At 39.3% G+C, this 24360-nt stretch overlaps 5 protein-coding genes across 9 annotated transcripts in view; 3 read left to right on the top strand and 2 right to left on the bottom strand.

The window, feature by feature from the left end:
• LOC129739106 (protein roadkill) overlaps nt 1–3867 on the bottom strand; it is a 221105-nt gene extending 217238 nt beyond the window's left edge. Inside the window, exon 1 of the mRNA XM_055730532.1 lies at nt 3470–3867. The gene's annotated coding sequence lies outside the window, so the exon portion shown is untranslated. The remainder of the gene's footprint in view (nt 1–3469) is intronic.
• Nucleotides 3868–5206: 1339 nt separating this feature from the next.
• Nucleotides 5207–11395, top strand: LOC129739081 (catenin alpha). 4 transcript variants are annotated; one of them, XM_055730484.1, is made up of 9 exons: nt 5207–5939; nt 6652–7550; nt 7618–8454; nt 9034–9106; nt 9236–9303; nt 9369–9550; nt 9615–9855; nt 9938–10054; nt 10631–11395. In XM_055730484.1, exons 1-9 carry the CDS (start codon nt 5786–5788, stop codon nt 10793–10795), a joined length of 2736 nt encoding a protein of 911 aa, XP_055586459.1. In that variant the 5' UTR covers nt 5207–5785; the 3' UTR covers nt 10796–11395. The 4 variants fall into 4 exon arrangements, with proteins under 4 accessions (XP_055586459.1, XP_055586452.1, XP_055586474.1 ...); XM_055730477.1 differs by having other exon boundaries at nt 9615–9861; XM_055730499.1 differs by lacking the exon at nt 9034–9106 and adding an exon at nt 8634–8700.
• Nucleotides 11396–12420: 1025 nt separating this feature from the next.
• LOC129739268 (set1/Ash2 histone methyltransferase complex subunit ASH2) lies at nt 12421–18841 on the top strand. 2 transcript variants are annotated; one of them, XM_055730690.1, is made up of 5 exons: nt 12421–12754; nt 13277–13761; nt 17586–17981; nt 18047–18585; nt 18654–18841. In XM_055730690.1, exons 1-5 carry the CDS (start codon nt 12684–12686, stop codon nt 18756–18758), a joined length of 1596 nt encoding a protein of 531 aa, XP_055586665.1. In that variant the 5' UTR covers nt 12421–12683; the 3' UTR covers nt 18759–18841. The 2 variants fall into 2 exon arrangements, with proteins under 2 accessions (XP_055586665.1, XP_055586666.1); XM_055730691.1 differs by lacking the exons at nt 12421–12754; nt 13277–13761 and adding an exon at nt 17284–17520.
• Nucleotides 18842–18851: 10 nt separating this feature from the next.
• LOC129739269 (bolA-like protein DDB_G0274169) lies at nt 18852–20152 on the bottom strand. Its single transcript, XM_055730692.1, has 3 exons — nt 20013–20152; nt 19686–19930; nt 18852–19064 (listed from the first exon to the last, which is right to left on the bottom strand). The coding sequence occupies exons 1-3, from the start codon at nt 20035–20037 to the stop codon at nt 18915–18917; spliced, it is 420 nt and encodes a 139-aa protein (XP_055586667.1). The 5' UTR covers nt 20038–20152; the 3' UTR covers nt 18852–18914.
• Nucleotides 20153–20556: 404 nt separating this feature from the next.
• LOC129739422 (transcription elongation factor 1 homolog) lies at nt 20557–21208 on the top strand. Its single transcript, XM_055730873.1, has 2 exons — nt 20557–20676; nt 20738–21208. The coding sequence occupies exon 2, from the start codon at nt 20763–20765 to the stop codon at nt 21009–21011; it is 249 nt and encodes an 82-aa protein (XP_055586848.1). The 5' UTR covers nt 20557–20676; nt 20738–20762; the 3' UTR covers nt 21012–21208.
• The last annotated feature ends 3152 nt before the right edge of the window (nt 21209–24360 follow it).

Here is a 24360-nt window from a genome sequence, read left to right as displayed (position 1 = left end):
ATCGAAGTGTTCATCAGCATATCATCTTGGTCGAAGGGGGAAAGCCGTTAGCTTTGGCCAATTCTTTAAGCCCAGATCCTGTCAATTTCATAGAAGTGACAACGATGCAGATGGAACAATCTGTTATCCAATCCGAGAATGCTGACTCTGCGCTCCCACCGCAACTTAGTAGACCGGCTAATCAGCAGCTAGAGTTTAGGCGCAGCGGTCGGGAGCGCCGACCTCCAGGCAAGTATTCCGATTATGATACTTTTACGCCTTTTACCGTGCTGGAAAATTCCCCCCAGAAATCCTTGGTTGCTACTGACCGACCGGACCGAGGCCAATGGTTGGCCGCCATGCGAAAGGAGATTCGATCTTTGGAGGAGAATCAAACCTGGGAGTTAGCTGATTTGCCGAAAGTCCGAAAATCAATACGCAACAAGTGAGTATTCAGGACCAAACGGGATGCTGACGGACGAATCGACAGTGCAAGGCGCGTCTTGTCGTGAAGGGGTGTTCGCAACGTCCAGGAATCGACTACGACGAGGTCTATTCACTGGTGGTCCGATATTCGACGATTCGATATCTGCTGGCGCTTGCAGTGGAGCACGACTTGGATATCGAACAAATGGATGCTGTGAGTGCGGATCTACAAGAAAGTCTCGGAGATGAGGTCATCTTCATGGATCAGTCGGAAGGGTTCGGCGATACGAGCAATAAGGTCTGTTGCTCAAAAAGGCGCTTTACGGTTTAAGCAATCCGGACGAATGTGGAACGCACAACTGGATGGAGCACTGAAGGAGTTTGGCTTATCGCAATCGAAGGTGGACCTGTACTACCACCTTGCGTGTGTAAAAATGCTTTTCGTCACCGTTTACGTTGACGATTTCCGAGCCCGAAGAAGAAGCTGAAGGAATTTCTATGTCAGGGGTTCTAGATGGAGGATCTTGGAGAGGTCCAACTTTGTCTCGGGTTGCGAATTTCCCGTGACCGAGCTGATAGTAAACTGTGGATCGATCAGGCTCAGTACGTGGAGAGCATCTTGCAGCGGTTCAACATGGGAAACTGTCTCCATAGTTCCGGTTCCGATGGGTCCAAGTACGAAACTGGACAAGACGATGTGCCTGACCACGAGGGACGAAATTTTGGACATGTAGGAGGTTCCGTACAAGGAAGCTGTTGGTTGCCTGACGTATTTGACTCAAGCCGGACGAGGCTGGATATAAGTTTCGTCGTAAATCTGGTCAGCCAACTCTGCAGTAATCCTGGTCGCCAACACTGGGAAGCTGTGAAGAAGATATCTAAGTATCTGAAGGGAACCGTTTCCAACCGTGTAAAGTACAGCCGAGCAGGAGGTCATCTAGTTGGATACTCGGATGCGGATTGGGGAGAAGATCCTGATAGTCGGAAATCGACAACTGGCTATGTTTCTGCTGGTCCCATGGTGGGAGGAGCTGTGTCAAGGAATGTGGAACGGCAAGCAACTGTTGCGTTGTCTTCATGCAAGGTAGAGTATCTTGCGCTGTCCAAAACCACCAAGACGCTCTTTGGTGGCGCTATCTACTGTTGCAGATTTTTGGAGAACGAGTCATCCTGATACGATGTCACAACCAATCCGAGGACGAAACACGTGCACGGAAAATAATAAAAAGGTAAAATTTACCGAGATAGCCAAGGTAAACGATCGTGAAAGCCAAAAAGGTAACTTCTACCTCTTCGAGGTGAAACTCACCTCACAGCACGGTAAAATTTACCTGAATCGAGGTTGGAAAAAAGGTACAATTCACCGAGGAAAAAGGTGAATCCAAAAAAGGTAAATCTTACCTCGTAGCGAGGTGAAGTTCACCTGAATTGAGCTGAATAAAAAAGTATAATTCACCTAGAAAAAAAGGTAAAACCAAATAAGGTAAAACTTACCTCGTAGCGAGGTGAAGTTGACCTGGATTGAGCTAAACAAAACGGTACAATTCTTCTTGAAAAAGTGACTATTCGCCGAACCCGTTTATTGAGGTTAAGTTGTTTTGTCATTCAGGAACAAGTTTTGCTTTGTGCATAATATGTGAAAATCGTAATAGAATGGTAAGTGTTTTCTTAGATATCATTTTGTTGTGCTGGTTCTCGTCATAATACATTGCTTTTGTTTCAGATCGACCCATAGAGCTTATAGGTGTATTCCACGTCATCCTCCAGCCGGAAAAGCCGAACCTAACCGGATTAGCCGAACAGAGGAGGTCATGAATGTACGCAACGCAGGAGTATTCAGCGGCCATGGCGGCTCGAAAGAATGCGAAGCCGAATTATCAGTCCCTATTTATCTCCAATAAATATAATTTTTGATAGAATTTTGTATTTTTTTAATTCTTATTGAAGAAACCAATCAAACCAACCAGCATTTACCTTTTAAATCAGTAAATGGGAAAACGGTATTATTTACTATTTTGTTAGGTAAATGCGAAGAAGGTAAAATATACCGTTTTGCTAGGTGAATTGAAAAAAGGTATAATTTACCTTTTTGCTAGGTGAATGAAAAAAAGGTAAAATTTACCTCGAAAGAGGGGTGGAAAAAATTCACCTCGCAAAAAGGTAAATTTTACCTTTTTTTTATTTTCCGTGTGGACATCTGGAAGAAGGCGTTGTTGATCTGTCTTACATCAACACAAAAGATCAACCAGCAGACGGTTTTACCAAGGCGTTAACGAGTCTGAAGCATGAAGCATTCAAGAACTTGGTAGGACTTGTAGCTTAGGGAGGAGTGTTAGCTGTATGACTAGGTACATGCAAAGTGGCGGTATGTTTGGCGTTAAAGCTTTTAATCGTTGTTTGAAATTTACCAAAAATCGTCAAAATCTCAATAAAAATAGAAAGAATTTATATCTGTGTTTTTTAAGAACTCAGAAACTACTGGATCGATTCATGTGAAAATTGGCATGAAGCAATTTTTGAAGTAAGCAACGGTGCCTGTGAAGTTTTGAGTCTTCCTCGTTTGAGGGAGGGAGGGCTCCAATATAAAATAATTGTTAAATAGGTACTATAAAATAAGGTATAATTCAATCAATTGAGATCATCAAGTTTGGCGGAAATGCATACCCACATTTGAACTTTCAAACAATTTATAGTACAGAACAGCCCCTATTAAGGGGCTAAGGAGGGAACATAAAACCTTAATTGTTAATGTCACGCTTTGTTAAAAAAGATCTATAAAGTATTCAAGTTTTTCAAATTGAAATGTAAAATTATATTTGTCTGTGAATTTAATCCTGGAATTTTAACATCGAATCATCATTCATCCCGTCATTGTAATTTTTTTGAAAAAGAATGATATTTGAATAATGATTACTCACCAATGCAAGCAAGAATTGTCCATTCTTCTGAATTTTACTTTTTGTTCAAAAAGATAGTTTTATGAACCAAAAATGTTTACCTAAAAATAGAACAAGGAGGTTAAGTAGGCTAATTTCATTGGTTCCAATTTTACATTTTCCATTACCTTAGCTAGTTTTCCGCTGCGGAAAATTCCTCCCGATGGACAATTCAATACACTTTCCAAATTGAAAAAAAAATCACCAGACGTCATAAAAATTTGCACTGAAACTCAAACCCCCGAAAGATCGCCCCACTTGCACAATTTTTGCTGCTTTTGTTTTCACCAGCGATTTCACGAAGCTCCCGATCGACCGAGTTTTCAACCCGAGGATGAAAAAATGCAACGTTTCGAACTTCCGGTGCACGGGAACCGCAAGTTTCCGTAACCGGTACCACCGGAAAAAGCACTGGTCCCAAAATGGGGGATTTTCTCGTTCCTCCTAATCACTGTAGGCGAAATAACCCGAAAAAAACCCTCCGAGACAGGAGGACTGGAAAAATGCGAACGCAACGGCGACTACGCGAGGTCAAAATTCTACATAAATTATTCAAAACGGAGAATGTGCTCAATAAGAAGCATTCACGTTTCCATGTAAATTGTGTCGAGAAAAAAATGTTTTCAGTACCTAAGTGGAAATTAAACTTTTGGTTACAAATCCACAGCTAAACAGTGGATTTTTATGATTCAATGTTAAAATTTTTCAAAAAAGCCGTTAAAAAAAAATTAACATTCGTCTTTTTAAAAATTATGCTATTCAGACATATTTCTCTCAAATCATGTTCGGAATCAGCAATTAAAGGAAAATGTCAAAAAAGCTCTCTCGCGCAGCATAAAATGGCTGCATACTCATTGGTTACACTCAGTCAAATTAATGTTTTTGTCTTTCAAAGGCACGATATATAAAAAATCGAAAAAATCACACATTCAATCACAAAAATAAATATATTGAAATTTACTATAATGCCTAGAATCTATCATACAAGTGTAGTTGAATGAATTATATTTTTAGTTGAAACAATCAGAAATTTATAAGTATTTACAAAACAGAAATTGGTTTTTGTATGTTCTAAGACTACTGAAAAAAAAATTAAAATATAATTGAATATTTCAAGAGTAATTTTGTAAAAAAACGTCTGCAAAAGTGATCAGAAAAACGCATTTGTTGAAAAAAACATTTTTATTCGGATCCATTGGGAAATAATCATTGAATAATATTCATCCAATGTGATTTCTACCAAATTTGACGCATGTTCACGCAGTCTGACATGGCTGTATCGGTTTCTCCGGATACATATACCTAAACTATTGTGCCTGTAACAATGGATCAAAGTATGTTTTCACCTATATTAAATTTTTTGCAACTTCGCTCTAAAATGTTTGTTTTTCGTTGGTTTTGGAAAGGCTTCCTAAAACTATTTCAAACAGTTTCGAAAAGCGCTACTTTCCGACACTGTTTTGATTTGGAAGGAAAACATCTTCCGGTTGAAAAACTTCATTCTGAAGGAAAGGTATTTTGCGATAATGCAAAAAATTGTGTATACAACTTGTTGCAAAACTTGATGTTTTCGGCACTTGATGTTATTCTCGTAATTTAATTAATGACTTGTACTGAAATAATCGACTTTTTGCAACTTGTGGCATTGATAATTATTTTAGGTTTCAAAAGTGACACTTGGCCGTCCTTCATTCTGTTTTTCTACATACTGAAATGCAACTGTTTTTTTTTAGAAAGATATGAAAAATGTATGAAATAAAACAACCTATTCATATGGACACCCCTAGCATATCAGTACGCAGCCTAAAATTCCATCGTGAAAGAGAGCGGAGAAAACAAAATCGAAATTCGGGACGTCGACGTCTCGCGTTTGAAAAAGAGTCGAGTCGAGTAGCAGCATAAAAGTGTTCGCAAGTGGAGGAACACACCCTCCAAGTTTTCTGCAAAATTCCTGCAGAAATCCGTTCGAAAGTAAGCAAAACTAGTTGCAAAGTGTAGTTGCGTTTACCGCGCACTCGATAGGTGTAAAATTATCGATTGAAATTTGAAAATCGACCCCGAAAACATCGATTTAGTTTCGAAGGTTCCCCGTTGTAAAAATCTGCGGGACTTCTTCTTTTTCCCAAAGCTCATAAAACTGCACCACCAGCATCGAACATCGAAGGCAAGGGAGCATAAAAGGAAAAAAAATTGCGTGCGGGTGTATATGTGTCAAGCGAGTTTATTATTTTGTTTGAAGGGTTTGAAAACATCACGATCTCTGCGCCGTTTACCTGCTAGTAGTTGGTATTAGTGGTGGTGTGCAGTTAGTGTTCTTGCGTAAAGTGACTCATTCGTCACTGCAGTTGATTCATTGAGGAAACTAGCACACAGTTTCCCACGGAGTTTTCGTCGTCACAAAAGAACCTCTGCTGTGAGGAGGAGAGTAGATTAAAAAAAACACCATGGGAACACTAACCGACTTCAATCAGGTGGCCCTCAAGTGGGACCCCAAGAATCTGGAAATCCGAACCATGTCGGTGGAAAAAACGCTGGAACCACTGGTGCTGCAGGTCACCACCCTGGTCAACACCAAGGGACCGAGCAAGAAGAAGAAAGGTTGGTATTTTCATGAAACAATTTTTTTGACATACATCAACTTTTTACATTCAAGTTCAGCTCTCAGCTTTCAAGCTCATGAAAAAGTTTTGAAATATCCGTAAATCTTAGGCTTTGTAATTTAAAAAAAAAGCTGAAACATAAAATAAATGGAAAAAGACATGGCCTCAAAGGGTAAAATTCCTAGAAAAAAGAAATAAAAATCAAATAGAAGAACAAAAGTTTGGTATCGACCCAACATTGCAATATTTATAAAAAATTTGCTATGCTGCTTCATTGAATTTAAATTAAGTAAAACTTTTTTTTCGAATTTTGAAATCTCGAACTTGACTCATAACATAATTTGATAATCAAATATTGAATCTGAATCGAATTTCGATCTGAAATCTGAAAATAAATTCTGAAAGCTGAATCAAAATCTGTATCAGTATTTGAAACGTTTGAAACCTGAGATGTGCGATTTTAAACTCTAAATCTGTAAATGAAACGTGTTATTTTAAACTCTAAATCTGTAAGCGAAATGTGTTATTTTAAATCTGAATGTAAATCTAAGTCTGAAATCTCATTCTTAATCTAAATCGAAATATGAACCTGTCTTTCAATGTTGTTTTCGAATCATAGCTTTTTAACCACGCAAGCTTTAACCATATTGGCTCGGATTGAATTCAGTTGAAGATTGTTTATTCATTGATCTTCCTAATGTAATCCCTAGGAAAGTCTAAACGAGCCAGCGCTCTGGTGGCGGCCGTCGAGAAGGCTACCGAAATCTTCATTGAACGGGGTGAGCAGATTGCATACGAAAACCCGGACATTACCCAGGAAATGCTGTCGGCCGTGGAGGAAGTTCGGAAAACCGGTTCGGCCATGTCGATTGCAGCGCGAGACTTCGCCGAGGATCCGTGCAGCTCCCTGAAGCGCGGTAACATGGTACGGGCTGCCCGAAATTTGCTTTCCGCTGTCACGCGGCTTCTGATTCTGGCCGATATGGTCGATGTGCACGTGCTGCTCAAGTCGCTGCACGTGGTCGAAGATGATCTGGACAAGTTGCGTAACGCATCCTCGCAGGACGAGTTAACGATTAACATGCGTCAGTTTGGCATCAATGCAAACGAGTTGATCAAACAGGCCGCTAAACGGCAACAAGAATTGAAAGATCCGCAACTACGTGACGATCTGGCCGCTGCCCGTGCAGTATTGAAGAAACATTCCACGATGCTGTTGACAGCATCGAAAGTTTACGTGCGCCATCCGGAGCTAGATTTGGCTAAGGTCAACCGGGATCACATACTGAAGCAGGTTTGTGAGGCGGTCAACACTATTAGCGATGTGGCCCAGGGTAAATCCACGGCACCACAAGATGTGTACGTAGGAGCCGGCGAATTGGCCGCCGCTCTGGACGACTTCGATGAAGGCATAATCATGGATCCGTTGGCCTACAATGAGGTTCGCTCGCGTCCTTCGTTGGAGGAACGTCTGGAAAGTATCATTAGCGCTGCGGCACTGATGGCCGATGCCGATTGCACTAGAGACGAGCGTCGGGAACGCATTGTCGCCGAATGCAACGCCGTTCGGCAAGCATTGCAAGATTTGCTTTCAGAGTATATGTCAAATGTAAGTTATTTGTTTTTACAATAAAAATGGTATACAACCGCATACTAATTTGTCTTTTCCAAAACAGATGGGAACCAAGGAACGCACCCCGGAACTAGAACGAGCCATCGGTCAGATGTACCGTAAAACAAAGGACCTTCGCCGGCAGCTGCGTAAGGCCGTCGTTGATCACGTTTCGGACTCATTCCTCGAGACTAACATGCCACTTCTGGATCTGATCGATGCTGCCCGTTCTGGCAACGAAAAGAAGGTTCACGAACGGGCCGAGCAGTTTACTAAACATGCAGAAAAGCTGGTCGAGGTTGCCAACCTTGTGTGCAGCATGTCCAACCACGAGGACGGTGTTAAAATGGTGCGCTACGCCGCGGCCCAGATCGAGACACTGTGCCCACAGGTCATTAATGCGGCTCTGATTCTGTGTGCTCGCCCTAATTCCAAAGTTGCTCAGGAAAACATGGAAGCCTACCGGCAGGCTTGGGAAAACCAGGTTCGCATTCTGACGGAAGCAGTCGATGACATTACCACTATCGATGACTTTTTGGCTGTTTCGGAGAATCACATTCTGGAGGACGTGAACAAGTGTGTCCTAGCGCTGCAGGAAGGCGATGCATTGGATTTGAGAAACACGGCCGGTGCTATCCAGGGCAGATCGGCCCGAGTCTGCAACGTGGTGGAAGCCGAAATGGACAACTATGAACCGTGCATCTACACCAAACGAGTGCTGGAAGCCGTGAAGGTTTTGCGGGATCAGGTTATGTCCAAATTTGCCCAGCGGGTGGACGTTGCCGTTGATGCGCTCTCTTCGAATTCGGCCAAGGACGTTGACGAGAATGACTTCATCGATGCCAGCAGGCTGGTTTACGACGGAGTTCGAGAAATTCGTCGCGCTGTGCTGATGAACAGGGTAAGTTGGGGCGACGTGTTACAGCTGGATTGCCAAAATAATAAAATCTTTCACTCGAAAGTAATTTTCGATTACCAATTTAAAATGTTAGAATTGAGAATCGTTATTTTTGTGAGATGTTCTATTTCTATTGTTAACCAATATTGATTTCTTATTTGAATTGGTAACTTCCATGAAAGGAGGAAGAAGATCTGGACCCGGAGGATATTGAAGACGAGCAGTACACACTGGAAACGCGAAGTAAATGTAAGCAAAGCTAGTTAGCTCAAAAAGAAAGACTTCCGATTCAACTCGGAAGCTTTCGATGCTGTTTCTGTGTTTGCTCGGTTTTCTCCTTCATTCAGCGGCAATTGTTCCCCATCCAGTGTCACATTTGAATAGTCTTTCAAACAAACCACCTGTAGTAACCACTGTCTAGTCTATGTCATTTATGTTTTATTGTTATTTTTATCTCTATTTTCATGTTATCATTTGTCCTATCCATCAATTCGTGTAACCCTGTGTATGACCACCCGAATGTCTTCCTCACCGAATGATTTTAAAAATTCTTACAATGTGAAATTGTCAAAAACAAAACAGAGCTCCGATGAGCTGGACACCGACACCGAATTCGAACCTGTAGAAGATATGACCGTAGAAACCAGAAGTAGATGTAAGATATTTATGTTTCCTTGTCGTTACACCATTTATTCTTCGAACTTTGCATGATTTGTTGGAGAAAACAAATGCGAAATGTTACCAATATGTTAATGACTAACCACTGATCTGATCCTAATTGCAGCAAGTGCACATACCGGGGATCAAACCATCGATGAGTATCCGGATATCAGTGGAATTACTACGGCCAGGGTAAGCCCGAATAAACTGTTTAAGTAATCACCAAGTGATGTTTCTAACCGAAATTTACCCTATAGGAAGCGATGCGAAAGATGAATGAAGAGGACAAACAGAAGATCATGCAACAGGTGGAATTGTTCCGGCGGGAGAAGCTCACCTTCGACTCGGAAGTGGCCAAGTGGGACGATACCGGCAACGATATCATCTATCTGGCCAAGCACATGTGCATGATCATGATGGAAATGACAGACTTCACTCGGTACGTTTTGATTGTGATATCATAAGTAGAATGTTTCTAACTTTGGTTGGACTTTTTTTTACAGCGGCCGTGGACCGCTCAAGACCACTATGGATGTGATCAATGCTGCCAAAAAGATCTCGGAAGCCGGCACCAAGCTGGATAAGCTGACCCGCGAGATCGCCGACCAATGTCCGGAAAGTTCCACCAAGAAGGATCTGCTGGCATACCTGCAGCGTATCGCTCTGTACTGCCACCAGATCCAGATCACGTCCAAGGTCAAAGCGGACGTGCAAAACATCAGCGGTGAGCTGATAGTGTCCGGGGTAATTGTTAAGTTTGTTCCATTGTCTTTTGTTGAACGATATAATCTACCGGTGACCGTTTGTTTTAATTTAATCTTTGCAGCTGGACAGCGCCACTTCTCTCATCCAGGCCGCCAAGAATCTTATGAATGCCGTCGTCTACACGGTTAAGTATTCGTACGTCGCTTCCACCAAATACACTCGACAGGGAACTGTTTCGGTAAGTATGGTTCCGGTACATGCTCCAGTGAGATTGCAACGCGAGAATATTGCTACTAACGATAACCATCTATTGTATGCCTATATGTATTTTCCCAATTCTTGCTAACCCTCCATAACAATCAATTCGATCGATTCCCCTACTCCACACGGCTCTGGAACCCTTAATCTGAACTCAGAACTCCAAAGTAAGTTGCGTTCGGCTCGGTGTTGTGGATCTATAGAATGAAAAAAAAAGCACATCAGACTACCAACTAACACGTCATAACACTGTGAAATTATTTTGATACGCCTTTTGCACTCGATAACACCGATCAAAACACAACAGATTAGGAATTATTAAATGTTTTTTTTTTCAATCACAGATAATGTTTCAGTATTTAATAATACAATGAGATATTACGTCTAACAGTAAAATACATTTTGCTTTTGGTTACCAAAGTCACTTCGTAGTACCTACTTATTACATCAATCAAAACTTGTTTTAACTAACAATAAAGTTTATCTCAACCTCTTATACAAACATTTATGAACTAGATCAAACTATAAATACTTTATTTTCCTAAAATCTCCACAGTCTCCAATCGTGGTGTGGAAGATGAAGGCCCCGGAGAAGAAACCGCTGGTGCGCCCGGAGAAACCGGAAGAAGTGCGGGCCAAGGTACGACGAGCGTCCCAGAAGAAGGCCCAGAATCCCGTTCACGCCCTGTCCGAGTTCCAAAGCCCCACGGATGCCGTCTAAAGAGGAGGGCAGCAGCTCATTCAGGGGAGAGCAAAACTTACAACCTGTATGCTGTAGGGAAAGCAACAGAGACAGGTTATTCCACACGACTTTTCTTTTATTTATTTTTGTTTTATTTTATCATGAACTGATATCGAAGCAGCTTATAATAGTTAGATTATCAGAGCAGAATCTAATAGAGGAAAGGAATTTTAAAGGTTGTAAACCTCATTGCGAGAACAAATTTGGCTTTCAAAATTGGAAACCCCATTTTATAGAACAGCTATATAAAGAACGATGGTCTATATTTTATCACTATTTTATAGTTTTTTGTGTATCGCATCGTTATATTTATTTATACATTTCTCATCACGTAATGAGTAAATGCATTTTATCAATACTTATATAATCGCACAGTCAACAAGAGTTTGTAAACCAGTATTTTGGAGAATGAAAACAATTAAACTTCTTACTCTACATTGATATTGAAAATATTTGCAATGTAACTTTTAAACGTTGAAAGTCGCACCGAACTTACATATACTGTAACAAGGTAATCATTCAAGCTATTATTCAAAGATAGTTAAGAATCTAAATATGATTAAAAAAAAAAGATTGAAATCATTAAAAGACATCCTCGAGCTAAGCAGCAGCCAATGCAAACACAAATAAACTCAATTAATGTACTGTTAGAACAAGATAAAGAACAACCCCATAAATGGCAAACTCATCGCGTTGTCAGCATTCCTATTTCTTACCCATACGAAGAATATTGCACTGAGTATAAGAAGCAGCAGCAGAAGAAGAAAAAAAACTATAAAACTTGTTACGAAAGTGTTTCAAAGTTTCTTAGAGGTCAACTGAAATTTTAACTTGCACCACACGCCCCTAGACACACCAACATAAATATTCACCAGGCAGAACATGAGACAAAATATTCATCGATAGAAAAATAAAAATGGACAAAAAATATGTGTATTAAAAGCATTCTAATAAAGTTGTTGTTTCTATTTCATAAAAAGAAAGTTCCTGGCTCATGGTTAATAAAAAATGTTCTTTTTACCTTTATGAACAATCATGAGGTTTTTGAGATAAAATTGGTTACTCATACCGAGTCGTTGGTAATCTTTCGGTTCATCCACTTTCACCCTCCATTTTATGATTTGCTTTTTCTTAAAATGGTTTTAAACAGTTGGAAGTAATGTCTGCATAAAAAAAATAAAAACAATATGATTTCCCATTTCTTTTTTCATATAAATAACAAAACTGTTGCAAACTTGTTACTTCATGAATCGAAGAGTTAACATCGGTTAAAATATCCCATGAAAATTCCATATCTGTTATTCGAATAGCATATATTATTTCAAATTTGGAATAGTGATTCATTAGTGAATATTCTATCAATCGTTTCAATTTTTAATAATAGCTGTGCATAAGAAATTCTTAATAATACGAAAGGCACAAAAATACTCAAAACAAATTCAAATCATCAATTTTTTTTCATAATCGATCACTTACCAGAAAGCTCAGGTACGTCTCTGAAGAGTTTTGTGCTTTTTATGTGCTCTCTTAGAACTTCCCAGAAAGCTCTCCGCAAGTATGCACAACATACTCTCACAAAAGCATTCAAACCTGACGACGCTCATGGCCGCGATTAGTTTGTAGGCCGAACATCTTTGAATGGTGCAGTACTTTTTGTTAGTTTAGTGAAAATAGATTAATTTAAGTGCAAATAATGAATGAAAACATACATTAGTTAATGGCGGAATACGGAATCCTATCGAGTGCATGTCAATTAGGTTGTTGAATGTTTAAATTTGTGTGAGATTGTGTGTTAAAAGATTTTGGACTTCCACGAAAAAAAACCATTAGTTTGGGAGTTTTTGTTCTACGTTGACTGGCATTCAAAATGGAAGAAGGTGACACAAAATCAGATAAAAGTCTTCCCAAAACGGAAGAGAGAATCAGTAGTTGCTATTGGTAAGTAGACTACGGAGATTCTTTATTGCAAAATTAATTTTAAAATCCGATTTTTTTTTTGTGACAATAACATAACCTTATTGTCTAGAGTTGTTTACAATCATTTTATCTCAATTTTCCCTCGAAATTTTTGTTGATATGCTTGGTCTCTCTTGTGAGAGAGCACGGAGCTTTGAAAGTTTGAACAGGGTGACCAGATTCCCGGTTCATAATAGGCTGTGTTCTTAAAATGTGTCATATTTACACGATAACCGCATAATGTTTACATTTATAATACGGATAACTCCAACTAAAATCATTGCACGAAATTCAACTTTCGAGGCCACGAACGATACAAAACTTAACGTTATATCAACTGTCTAATTAGTAAACGGGTAAAGTTGGAACTCAAACCAAAACCGCTTAATCTACGACCGTACAGAATTTAAATTTATTATCTTATTCAGAATGTCACACTATCTCTTTAAAAAATCTAAGCTGAACTTGATTAATCCGTAAACTCTTTTTTATCGCCTCGAACAGTGGTAAAGATCGGAACCTGAACATCGTGGAACTGCTGTGCGTGACATGTTCCCGCTGGTTCCACGAATCGTGCATCGGATTCCAGCTGGGCAGGTTGGTGCCATTCATCATGAACTATGTGTTTGTGTGTAAAAACTGCTCTATAACTGGGCTGGAAAGCTTCCGCAAAACTCAGGCCACCATACCGCAAATGTGTGCCACGGCTATCGCCAATCTGCAGCAAACGGCCGCCAAGGAGGGCAAACCGAAAACGATGTTCAGCAAGGACCGGGACATCATTCCCTTCATCGATCACTACTGGGAAGCGATGACAACGATGAGCCGCCGGTCCACGCAGTCCTGGTATGCGACGGTGCAGCGCACCTTGATCAAGGACATCAACACCCTGTTCACCTACGAGGAAACCAACGAGAACGGGCAGATGTACGGATTGGTGGTGCAGGATCTAACGCAGATCAAGCCCAACTACGACGAGGCAGCGCAGAGTGAGTTATACTTTGGGTTCAGAACCGGCCTTAACATCATGTTAGATTGTACAATATTCTAGGGAAACAACTGTGGATTCTTAACCAAAATTAAGATTACATATATTCTATTCTATTCTATTTTGTTTATAGAGGATTTTAGTCATTTTTTTTTTTGTTTTTGTCTTTTTGTGTAATTTAAGTATTCTTTTTGTCAATTTTGTCATTTGTGTCAATTTTGTGCAATTTTCGTGTCATTTTTGTGTTATTTTTTTCAATCAGCTTTGATTCAGTTTTGTGTCATTTTTGTGCCATTTATATGTCACCAGCTGACCCGGTGTGCTTTGCTACACCTTTCAAAATCAAATGATATTTTTAAAAATTATTCAAATTTTTATTGTTTTATTGGCATTATTTTAAATCAAATTATAACATATTTCATAAGCAAGTGCTATAAAATGAGAGCTGCAGCTAGAGTTTCGAATTGCAACACAATGATAACTTGAACTAATATTCTCAATCTTGCTCTACATATAAATTTGTGTTAAAGATCTAATAATTTTAATCTGTCTGGAGAGTCTCAAATTAATCGTACGCAAAAACTGAAAAACTGACAAGAGAGCCCCTCCCCTGTCCTTACTTTCACCCCTTGCTGAATGGAGGTCGTGATGTTTAATAATCATACCCATTTTTTAAGTTCCCAAAAATCCTCTTATATCAAATATAGTTCCATTGGTCGATAAGTTTTTAAGCTTTACTACAAAATATATATGAAGCCTCCTCCTTTCTTCCCCTCTCTACACTGTAAAGCGTAAGGATCTATAACAATCGTAGAAACATAAGTCGTAACCAAGTACCTTTCTATGCCTTATTTGTTTCCATTTGTTGGCTTCGTTAGCATAAATTGAGAACTTATGCAAACAAAATTGTATTGGGCTCACCTCCCTCCTGCTATGTACCTACTCACTGTAAGGAGGATGGTGTGTCAGATAATCATAGAATCATACCAAAATGATTTTCCATGTTAAGTTCTGTCCAGTTCTCGGATTTTGTAAAAACAAAGTTAAATGAAAGCTGCAAGAATGGAATTGTTTTACATAGAAAAAGTATTTTTCGTACTCAGATACTTTTTGATGCCAAATTTGGTTTCATTTGCTCGATTATTTCTCTAGTTATGCAAAAAATATTATATGGAAGCCCCCCTTTCCCTCTTTATATCTTTCCGCTGAAAAAAGGTGGGACTTCAATTTATGATAGAAACATTTCTCTTATCCAAATACCCTCATATGCCAAATATGGTTCATTTTGCTCGATCAACTCTCCAGTTATACTGAAAATTGTAAGGGAGATCTCTCTTCCCCCTTTTCATCCACCTCTTTGAAGGAGTGAGGTTCCCTGTGAAATTGGTTTCATTTGCTTTTATTGTTTTTGAGTTATGCTGTAAAAATTGTATGAAACTTCCTTCCCTCTTTCCTTTCTCCTCGCTGGAAGAAGGAAGGGATCTCAAACAATCATTAGAACATGTCACGTTCCCAAATACTCTCCCATGCCAAATTAGGTTCCATTTGCTTAATTAGTTTTTGAGTTGTGTAGAAAATTATAAAAGAGGCCCCTCCCCCCTTTATTTATTCCTACTGGGAAGAGGGATGGGTCTTGAATAATCATTGAAATATTTTTCGTATCCAAATACCTTCCCGTGCCAAATTTGGTTCCAATATCTTTATTAGTTTTCGAGTTATATGAAAAATTGTAAGGTATCCCCTCTCCCCCTTCCTATCACCCCGCTGAGAAGAGGGAGGGGTACCTTATATTTATAGAAATATTCCTCGTACCCAAATACCACCCCATGCCAAATTTGATACCATTTGCTTGATGGGTGCTCGAGTTATGCAAAAAATTATCTTTTGTTTGGGAGGCCCCTCCCTCCTTTAATGAGAGAGGGAGGGGTCTCAAACCATAATAGAAACCTTCCCCTGCCTCCAATACCCCCACCTGCCATGTTTCACGCAAATCGGTTAAGTAGTTTCCGAGTCTATAGGGAACAGACAGACAGACAGACAGACAGACAGACAGACAGACAGACAGACAGACAGACAGACAGACAGAAATTCATTTTTATATATATAGATTTTTGTGACATTTTCGTGTCATTTTTGTATTATTTTTTTAAGTCATTTTTGCGCTATTTTTGTCTTATTTCTGTGTCATTTTTTTACCACTTTTGTGTCATTTTTATGCCATTTATGTGTCATTTATATGGGATTTTTGTTTCATTGTCGTGTTATTTTCGTATCATTTTTGTGTCATTTTTATGTCATATTTGGGTCATTTTCATGACACTTTTGTGTTACTATAGTGTGTTGTTTATGTTATTTTTGTTCCATTTTTGTGTCTTTTTCGTGTCATTGTGCCATTTTCGTGTCAATTTTAAGTAATTTTCGTGTCATTTTTGTGCAATTTTTGTGTCATTTCTGTGTCATTTTTGTGCCATTTTGGTGTCATTTTTGTGTCATTTTTGAGTAACTTTTGTGTAATTTTCGTGCCATGTTTGTGTCATTTTAATGACATTTTTGTGTCATTTTCGTGTCTTTTTTGTGTCATTTTTATGCCATTTTTGTATCATTTTTTTTGTTTGTTTTGTGTTATTTTTGTGTCATTTTGTTCCATTTTTGTGTCCACTTTTTATTTAATTATTTACTGCCCAATGCCGATTCTTGGTTAGTTTCATAGCGTCCAAAAGCTTCCATTACGAAGTTGAGATCTCGACCAGGAGAACATAACGAAATTTCTATTTATCATCTCATTTTATATATTCAGATATTTAAATATTTCGCTTTTGACTTGAGTTATAATGTTGTACTTACAAGATGTTTGAAAGGTCCAGAAACTAGGTCCTTAACCTTTCTAGGAATGTGTGTTGGAAACAAAATGAAGAATTCGGTATCGAATTTTGAATAAGGCGTATGCGCCAACATCGCTGTTTAGAGAAAAACGCGTTCAATTTTTGACAGCTCCATTAGCTCTCAGCAAAAATATTATTTTGTTTCCTTTATTTCTCAAAAACCAAATATACTTTAGATAGCTTTGTACAATCAAAATGTAGGTCTTCGAACGTACTTTTTCACCCAGCTAATAACTCAGATTGTTTGCATATGGCGCATTCGCCCTATTCAATATTTGCTACCGAATTGATTGTTGCTGCTGCTGGATCATTTTTAAAACTTTTATTTAATGCCCGAACACTTATCCTAGAAAAGCTCTGGAAATAACCTTTGATTTTACAATTTGGTCATTATTATCGCCCTCCTAGTACTTACATAAGAAATTTTAATTTAAAAGCGAAGGAAATCAACACCGCGTAATACCGTAACACTTGTTGATGCTTAGTGCTTATGCGACATAAACAGAGAAAATTTGCGTTTGATTGTTCTCTCTTTCTCCACGTTTCGTCGGGCTTTCGGTTTCGGCTCACGTGAGAGCGATCTTTGCACATGCTGCAGCAAGCTCTATATGCTGCTGATGTTGTTGTTGTTGTTACTAGCAAATTGCGTTTTATTGTTAATTTAATTTTTTCGCCACATAACTATGTGGGTTTCGTGAGCTCTTGTGCCTTGATTATAGTTTCCTTTCGATTTGGTTTAGTTTTTCCTCCTAATCAGGAAAATAAGCGATTGCGACACGTGTTCAAAATCGCTAGTTTACGAACAAGCGGTGTTTTCATATTTGCCTAAATGAATCATACTATTTCGATAGTAAATTAAGGTTTCATGATGGATGAAAGTATGTTGGTGTTATGTGGCACTTAAGTGTAATCTAATGAGTTCAATTTTCTCTCTATACCACAGACTCCCAAAGCCTGGCCAAAGCGGGCCGGCAGCAGAAGCGAAAGTTTCCGAACAGCGATGGTCCCGGTGGGAATCTCGGGAAGAAAAGCCGTGTTGGAGCCGATCTCGGTACCCTGGTTAAACTGCCAGCGCACGGGTACCCACTGGAGCATCCCTTCAACAAGGATGGCTATCGCTATATTTTAGCCGAACCGGATCCACACGCACCCTTCCGGCAGGAGTTTGATGAGAGTGCGGACTGGGCCGGGAAACCGATCCCCGGCTGGTTGTATCGGGTGTTGTCCCCGAATGCTATGTTGCTAGCATTGCACGATCGGGCTCAGCAGCTGAAAATCTCCGAGGACCGTATCGCGGTAACCGGGGAGAAAGGCTACTGTATGGTGCGGGCCACTCATTGTAAGTTCTTTTGTGCTACTGACCGGGCAATTCGCTAACTATAAGAGTGTTTCATTCTATTCCAGACGTGACTCGCGGCAGCTGGTACTGGGAAGCTACGGTCGAGGATATGCCGGAGGGATCGGCTTGTCGTCTTGGATGGGGACAAGAGTACGCTAACTTGCAGGCACCGCTTGGCTACGACAAATTCGGCTACTCGTGGCGATCTCGCAAGGGGACCCGGTTCCACGAATCTCACGGCAAACACTACAGCGATGGCTACGGGGTGGGTGATACGCTCGGATTTATGATCGTACTGCCGGAATCGAATCAGATCACACACGTGCCAGGCACCTTCAAGGACCGGCCCCTGGTAAAATTCAAGAGCCATCTGTACTACGAAGAAAAGGACAAGGTCACCGAAACGCTAAAAACGTTGAAGGTTTTGCCGGGCAGCAAAGTGTTTTTCTTCAAAAACGGAATTTGCCAAGGGGAAGCCTTCACCGATCTCTACGGAGGAGCGTACTATCCGGCACTGTCCGTTCATAAGAACGCCACTGTCAGCGTGAACTTCGGACCAAACTTGAAGCACCCTGAAGTGCTCGATAAATTCAAATGCAAATCGGTAAATTTTTAAATACATAGATGCGTTTTTTTAAACCTTACTAAGCAACTTTCCAAACCTATTTCCAGATGTTCGACCGTGTCGAAGAAATGATTTGCGAGCAGACCATGGCCGATATGATGTACTTCACCGAGAATGACGGGAAACTCCGTTTGGATACCTTCAATATTTAAGAAATTTACTCGGGAGAACGTTCATTTGAAGTATGATCAGTGTTTGAAGTGTAAATAAAACAAGCAGAGCTTAACAACGCAAACCCTAAAAAAGTGTATTTTGCTTTTGCTAGTTTTTTAATTATCACAATACTTAATAATTCAAGTCAGTTACCCCTATTTGCCAAATCCTCCTCGACACTTCGGGCTCGGTTCCAGCTTCTCCGCCTCGGTCCACTGTCCAGGGGTTTTGGCAACGATCGATAGGGCATGCACAAAATCGCCTTCTAGTTTATCCTTCACGATTTCGTTCACCAGACGATGACGCTGCATATAGAATGTAGAAGTTAAATTAGTTTTCCCGAAAACTCGAATCTGTATTCGAGTTCTTAGAGAATAACTCGATTAATTCCATCGAATTGATATCAAGAAATTACACCCAAGCTTTTTTTTCGAATGGGAGGCACATTCCATTTAACACAGGCATGTCAAACTCGTTTAAGTGCCGCATTAAAAATCTTTCATTTCATAAAATTATATTATTTCCTCTCGTAGCAAAAAAAAAATCTTTTTAATATTTTGTGGCAGGAAAGCCAGCGTACTTCTGTGTAGTAGGGAATTTTGTGATAATTTAAGACGGGTCTACGCGGGCCGCATTGACAAAGGCCGCGGGCCGCATGCGGCCCGTGAACCCCCAGTTTGACATGCCTGATTCAACACATTCCAGACCAAATACGAGAATTCTTGTTTTTTCGCTTGCCGTGAATAAAACGGTCAGTGACCCCGCCAAGATACCAAATTTGTATAAAATTTGATCCAGCGAGTTTTGAGCTTAAGAATGCCTGTATTTCTTGGCTTATGGTTCTTCACGGTCCTTACGTGTTAATATCCATAAAGGGCTTTAGAAAACACATGAAGAGGTGACGAAACGAGAAATTATTTAAGTACCTTAATCAATGGTAATCCCTCGAACTGGTCCGAAACCACCAGGACCTTGAAGTGCGATTCGGATCCTTTCGGTACGTTGTGCATATACGATTCGTTTACGATCTCCAGATGAATCGGGTTCAATCGCGCGGTTAACCCGGCCCGGATTGCGCTCTCTATTGGGCCCCCTTCCATGGTGCCGGTGCCAATGCTGCTTAGTTGGGCGAGCACAAACGGAGATGGCGCTTTGATGCGTTGAATGAGGGCTGCGATTGTTAGAAAAAATAAACAACAAATCAATCATTAGTAGAAGCTGTTTAAAATTTAATAAAATGCTTAGTATACTACCACCAAAATTTAGTAGTTTGCTCATACTCTTGCAAAAACAGAAATTTGCGAAACGTTTCAAGTTGCGCAAAGTTAACAAATCGAATGAACCACAGGCAAAAAAAACCTGAAACTTAATCTATAATTTATTTCTTTTTGAAAGTGCAGTGTTGCCAATTCTACTAATTTGCAGTAATTATAATAAATACCGAATTATTTTCGATTAGAAAGTAATTACGAGTATAACAATAACGTTTGAAATTTAAGTCTTGGTCAATTGATCTTTATTTTCTAATTCTATTATTTGTCACTTTTTCTGATGAACGTTAATGTTAAGTACCTAAACTGTTTTAAACGTTGTGTTTTAATTCTTGTGCAAAGATGTGTTAAATTGGTTTAATCATAGCGATTTATCACATCAAGTATCAGAAACCAGAATAATCCCGAAGAATCTGTTTTTTTTTGTAATTCGGGCTACCAACAGAACATAATATATTATATTATCATTATATTATATTATCATTATATTATATAATATTATATTATCATTTTCCAAAGTTTAAGGTGATACACGAAAAAAAAACGTCCGACATCACTGCCTGTTTGTTATCTGTCAAGCGTCTCGCAAAGCCAAACAAAAACGAACGGGCGTCCCGGTAAACACACAAATCAACGTTCGCCAGAGGTAAAAAAAAAACATTTTGCCGGCCAATATCTCTCCTGAATCCACTATTTTTAATTCACAGCCAATTTAGCAGAACACAAGGAGCCATGGGACGCCGGAAGTCGAAAAGAAAGCCTCCGCCGCGGCGCAAGAACATCGAACCGCTGGATCAACAGTTCAACTGCCCCTTCTGCAATCACGAAAAATCCTGCGAGGTGAAAATGGACAAAAGTCGGAACTCGGCCCGGATTACGTGCCGGGTCTGTATGGAGGACTACCAAACCTCGATCAACTTCCTGTCCGAGCCGGTCGACGTGTACAATGATTGGGTGGACGCCTGTGAGAGCGCAAACTAACCGCCGGAAAGATTAGGACGAGCAATAATTGCTGAGCATCGGAAGTATCTTAAGTAGATGTAATTTATAAGACAACCGCGAGCGTAGTTTCGACTCTGGAAATTTGCTTGCACATTCATTCTTTAATTTAAGTGAGGACTTTTCTAAATAAATGTGTTCTATTTGTATTAGAAATACAGTTATATTTAGAAATCGAACTGGGCTTTTTTTTTGGAATCACCCAAATGGAATATCACATCCAATTCGGTATTATGTAGGCTAATTTTCAACAAGTTTTGAACGGAAACTATATGAAAATAAGGAGTATAAAATATGCAAGGGAAAAATTAAAAAAATAAAAATCAAAGTTTTTATAAAAAAGTTTATAAAATCCCTGAAGAAATCCTTACAGCTACGGAAACTTTAACATATTTTGTTATGATTGAGATAACAAATTTTGTGTCTGCTATCTCCCGTTACTGAAATCACAAAAGCCACGGCAGCGCGATGAAGTTGTACACAATATTGCGTACTAAAGTTGTGCGCAGCACCGGATAGAACATAGCATTCAAGAACCGTCGCTCGCTATCTTGCTTGTTAAATATCTTGCAAATTTTCATTTATTCGAGCGATTTAGCAAGTTGGTGTATCTTTCACTAACAACTAAATAAAAAAATTGTATTCCATCATGTAACTCCTTTCGATTGACTAAATAACAGCAATCAGGTATTTCCTGAGACAGACGTTGGTCAACTTCGTTATAATCTTTATAATGTTTTTTTTGTTTTGAATAATCATAAAGGTTGTACTCCATTTACCCGAAAACCATTGCCCAGAATGAAAAATCCCCAGAATTCCAATCGCCAGAAAGAACCATTCCCCAGAATTTTTTTTCCCAGACGAACCATTCCCCAGAAAAATTTTCGCCAGAATGTACCATTTCCCAGAAATTTTTTCACCAGAATGAACCATATAGAGTTGTTTTTGACATTTCTTACGCACACTTGCTGAGCGTGTACAGATGAGACGGGACAATTAACCTCCAAAACTCTCGGTACAAAAAAAAGGACAGCCGGTCGACAAACATGGTCGTTTTTGAGGTTGATTGTCCCAAAACTAAAAAGTGTTGGTGAAACAACCAGCATAATATCACCAACACTATCAGCGGCAAATAGGACTATACCAGAAATTTTTTCGCCAGAAGGACCATTTCCCAGAAAATTGAAAACATTTATCCTTACTAGAAATTATTAAAAAAAAGGAATTGTTACAAAAAAAAATGGAGTTTCATAACTTTATTCTTTTGCGGCAAGGCCGCAACCAACGAGGATGAAAGGGCTGAGGCGGCACAAAGCCGCCGAAGCTCCCAAATCCGAGGAGGCCGCCGACCCGCCGTCGGAAGCGGCGGCCCTAAGACATTGGTCTAGGTCTGGCGGGGCTTCCTAGGTCTGCGTGAAAGCTAGGGGTGATCCCTTAGCCCCGTCCGCCACGCGACAGCGTGAAGGACAAAACGTCTTTCAAGTTCGAACGCGCAGCGTGAGGAGTCGGATACCAAAACGGTTTTTTAAAGGACCATGATAAGCATTGAATCAATTAAAGTACCCAAATCATAAACAAAGCACAATATTGATTCCAAAATAAATTTAGTTGGAAAATTTCAAAGTCGTAGTTTCATTTAAAAAATCATTTTGAAAAAATTAATTTCGAATCATATGACATATTCAAGAATTCATTAGAAAAAAAAACAAATAAAAATACTAGGGGAAAAAATCTGGGATTTGTGCCATTCGGGTAAATGTTCCATTCTGGGGAAAAAAATTCTGGGAAATGGTCCATTCTGGGAAAAAAAATTCTGGTAAATGGTGCATTCTGGGGAATTTTTTTCTGGGAAATGGTTCATTCTGGGGTTTGATTTCGGGTTTTTGTCATTCTGGGAAAAATTCATTCTGGGCAATGGCTTTCGGGTAAATGGGATACAATCATCATAAAACCACAGTTGATTTTTATTAGCTGATTATTGAGAGTTAAAACGATATATATGGGAAAACAGCAACACTGCTCTAGTTTTTAAATTCAAATTCTCGCATCATGAGTTCGCAAAATGAAAGTAGAAATCATTAAATATTGTCTTCGTTTTTGCTTCAAGTATTCCAGAAATTACTTGTGTTCAAAATCGTTTATTGAAAAGTTACTGGTTTTCTTGATGAATTTATTCTGTCGCCGCGAAACAAAGTTCCTGTGCAACAGGGTCTAATTTTCTGTAGCATTTTTTGGGAACGTGCAATTGAAATTGAAAGAGAAGTCAAAATCGCGACGGAAGTGCGGAAAATTCTTGCAAGTAGTACGATTCCGGAATCGGTACAGTTGAGGGTTTTTTTTTGGGTACTTTTTGTTTGATAGCCGTATTTTAGTTAAGTGATAAGCGAAGATGATTGGAAGAAAGTGGCAAGCCTCAAAATAATGGGTAGGGAATTTTAAAGAAAGGAAATAGCGAGATGTACGAGACCATGCTGCTGGCAGGTCAACAATCAAAACCGTTAATCGGTCTAGGAGCCCCGTGAGAAAAAAATCGGTAAGTTAGCAGTGATTATCTTCAATTTTTTTAATTGTATGTAATTGTTCTTTATTGATTTTACGCCAGCCCATCGATACAAAATCATATTTGGGGTCGAGGAAATAAGTTAGGGCAGAGAAAATATGATGTCCTTTTTCCACTTGGTGTTTTTTGGGATGTTGGTTGTTGTTAATTTTAAGGTTTACTTGATCTGAGAGGACCTGATGAGAAAGGCCTTATATCATCATTGTTTGATAATTGGGATGAAACCTGACGAATGGCTAAGATATTTAAGCTTGGGCCCATCTGATATTGTCTCTCGTGCGTTTTCCGGGATTGCGCATTCCGGATACACCGTTTTATCGACTCGAATTGTTTGCTAGAACCATACACTCAGAAATGAAAAAAATATGAAAATTATTATATTTCAATAACTCCGATATTTCTCTGACATTAATATCCAGAAATATTAAAAAATAAATATTTCAGATATTTAAATTTATGCATCCGAATAATTTCTCGGCGTGTAATGATCCAATGCATAAAATTTAATAACCGAGAAATTATATATTATTTTGTTCAAACAAACGCTTTGTGCGTTTAAGTCCCAACTAAACGGGTATGAGCACATGCTAGATTCTTCAGTTGCTAAATGCCTTTCAACTTGACTGCATGCAGATTCCATTCTCTTTAAATATTTAACTGAATCATATTTAAATAGGATGGACTCAATTGCAGCAAGTAATATTACCAACGAAATGCACATGTTTGTATGCTATGGTCAATTATGCACATTGACCATAGATAGAACATGAA

This window comes from Uranotaenia lowii, chromosome 1 (genome assembly GCF_029784155.1).
Source record: "Uranotaenia lowii strain MFRU-FL chromosome 1, ASM2978415v1, whole genome shotgun sequence".
Taxonomy (NCBI): domain Eukaryota; kingdom Metazoa; phylum Arthropoda; class Insecta; order Diptera; family Culicidae; genus Uranotaenia; species Uranotaenia lowii.
The sequence above is the reverse complement of the archived record's forward strand: the minus strand, read 5'-3'. Positions and strand labels throughout refer to the sequence as shown.

What these genes read in the sequence shown, in the direction of transcription:
- LOC129739422 (XM_055730873.1), top strand. Translation starts at nt 20,763, where the DNA reads ATGGGACGCCGGAAGTCGAAAAGAAAGCCTCCGCCGCGGCGCAAGAAC.
- LOC129739081 (XM_055730477.1), top strand. Translation starts at nt 5,786, where the DNA reads ATGGGAACACTAACCGACTTCAATCAGGTGGCCCTCAAGTGGGACCCC. An exon ending in GCGCTGTGCTGATGAACAGG is followed by an intron (nt 8,455 to 9,033) that starts GTAAGTTGGGGC and finishes AAAACAAAACAG; the next exon opens with AGCTCCGATGAGCTGGACAC. An exon ending in GAAATGACAGACTTCACTCG is followed by an intron (nt 9,551 to 9,614) that starts GTACGTTTTGAT and finishes TTTTTTTTACAG; the next exon opens with CGGCCGTGGACCGCTCAAGA.
- LOC129739269 (XM_055730692.1), bottom strand. Translation starts at nt 20,037, where the DNA reads ATGAGCAAACTACTAAATTTTGGTG. An exon ending in CAAACTACTAAATTTTGGTG is followed by an intron (nt 19,931 to 20,012) that starts GTAGTATACTAA and finishes TAACAATCGCAG; the next exon opens with CCCTCATTCAACGCATCAAA. An exon ending in AGGGATTACCATTGATTAAG is followed by an intron (nt 19,065 to 19,685) that starts GTACTTAAATAA and finishes TTCTATATGCAG; the next exon opens with CGTCATCGTCTGGTGAACGA.
- LOC129739268 (XM_055730690.1), top strand. Translation starts at nt 12,684, where the DNA reads ATGGAAGAAGGTGACACAAAATCAGATAAAAGTCTTCCCAAAACGGAA. An exon ending in TATGGTGCGGGCCACTCATT is followed by an intron (nt 17,982 to 18,046) that starts GTAAGTTCTTTT and finishes ATTCTATTCCAG; the next exon opens with ACGTGACTCGCGGCAGCTGG. An exon ending in ATAAATTCAAATGCAAATCG is followed by an intron (nt 18,586 to 18,653) that starts GTAAATTTTTAA and finishes ACCTATTTCCAG; the next exon opens with ATGTTCGACCGTGTCGAAGA.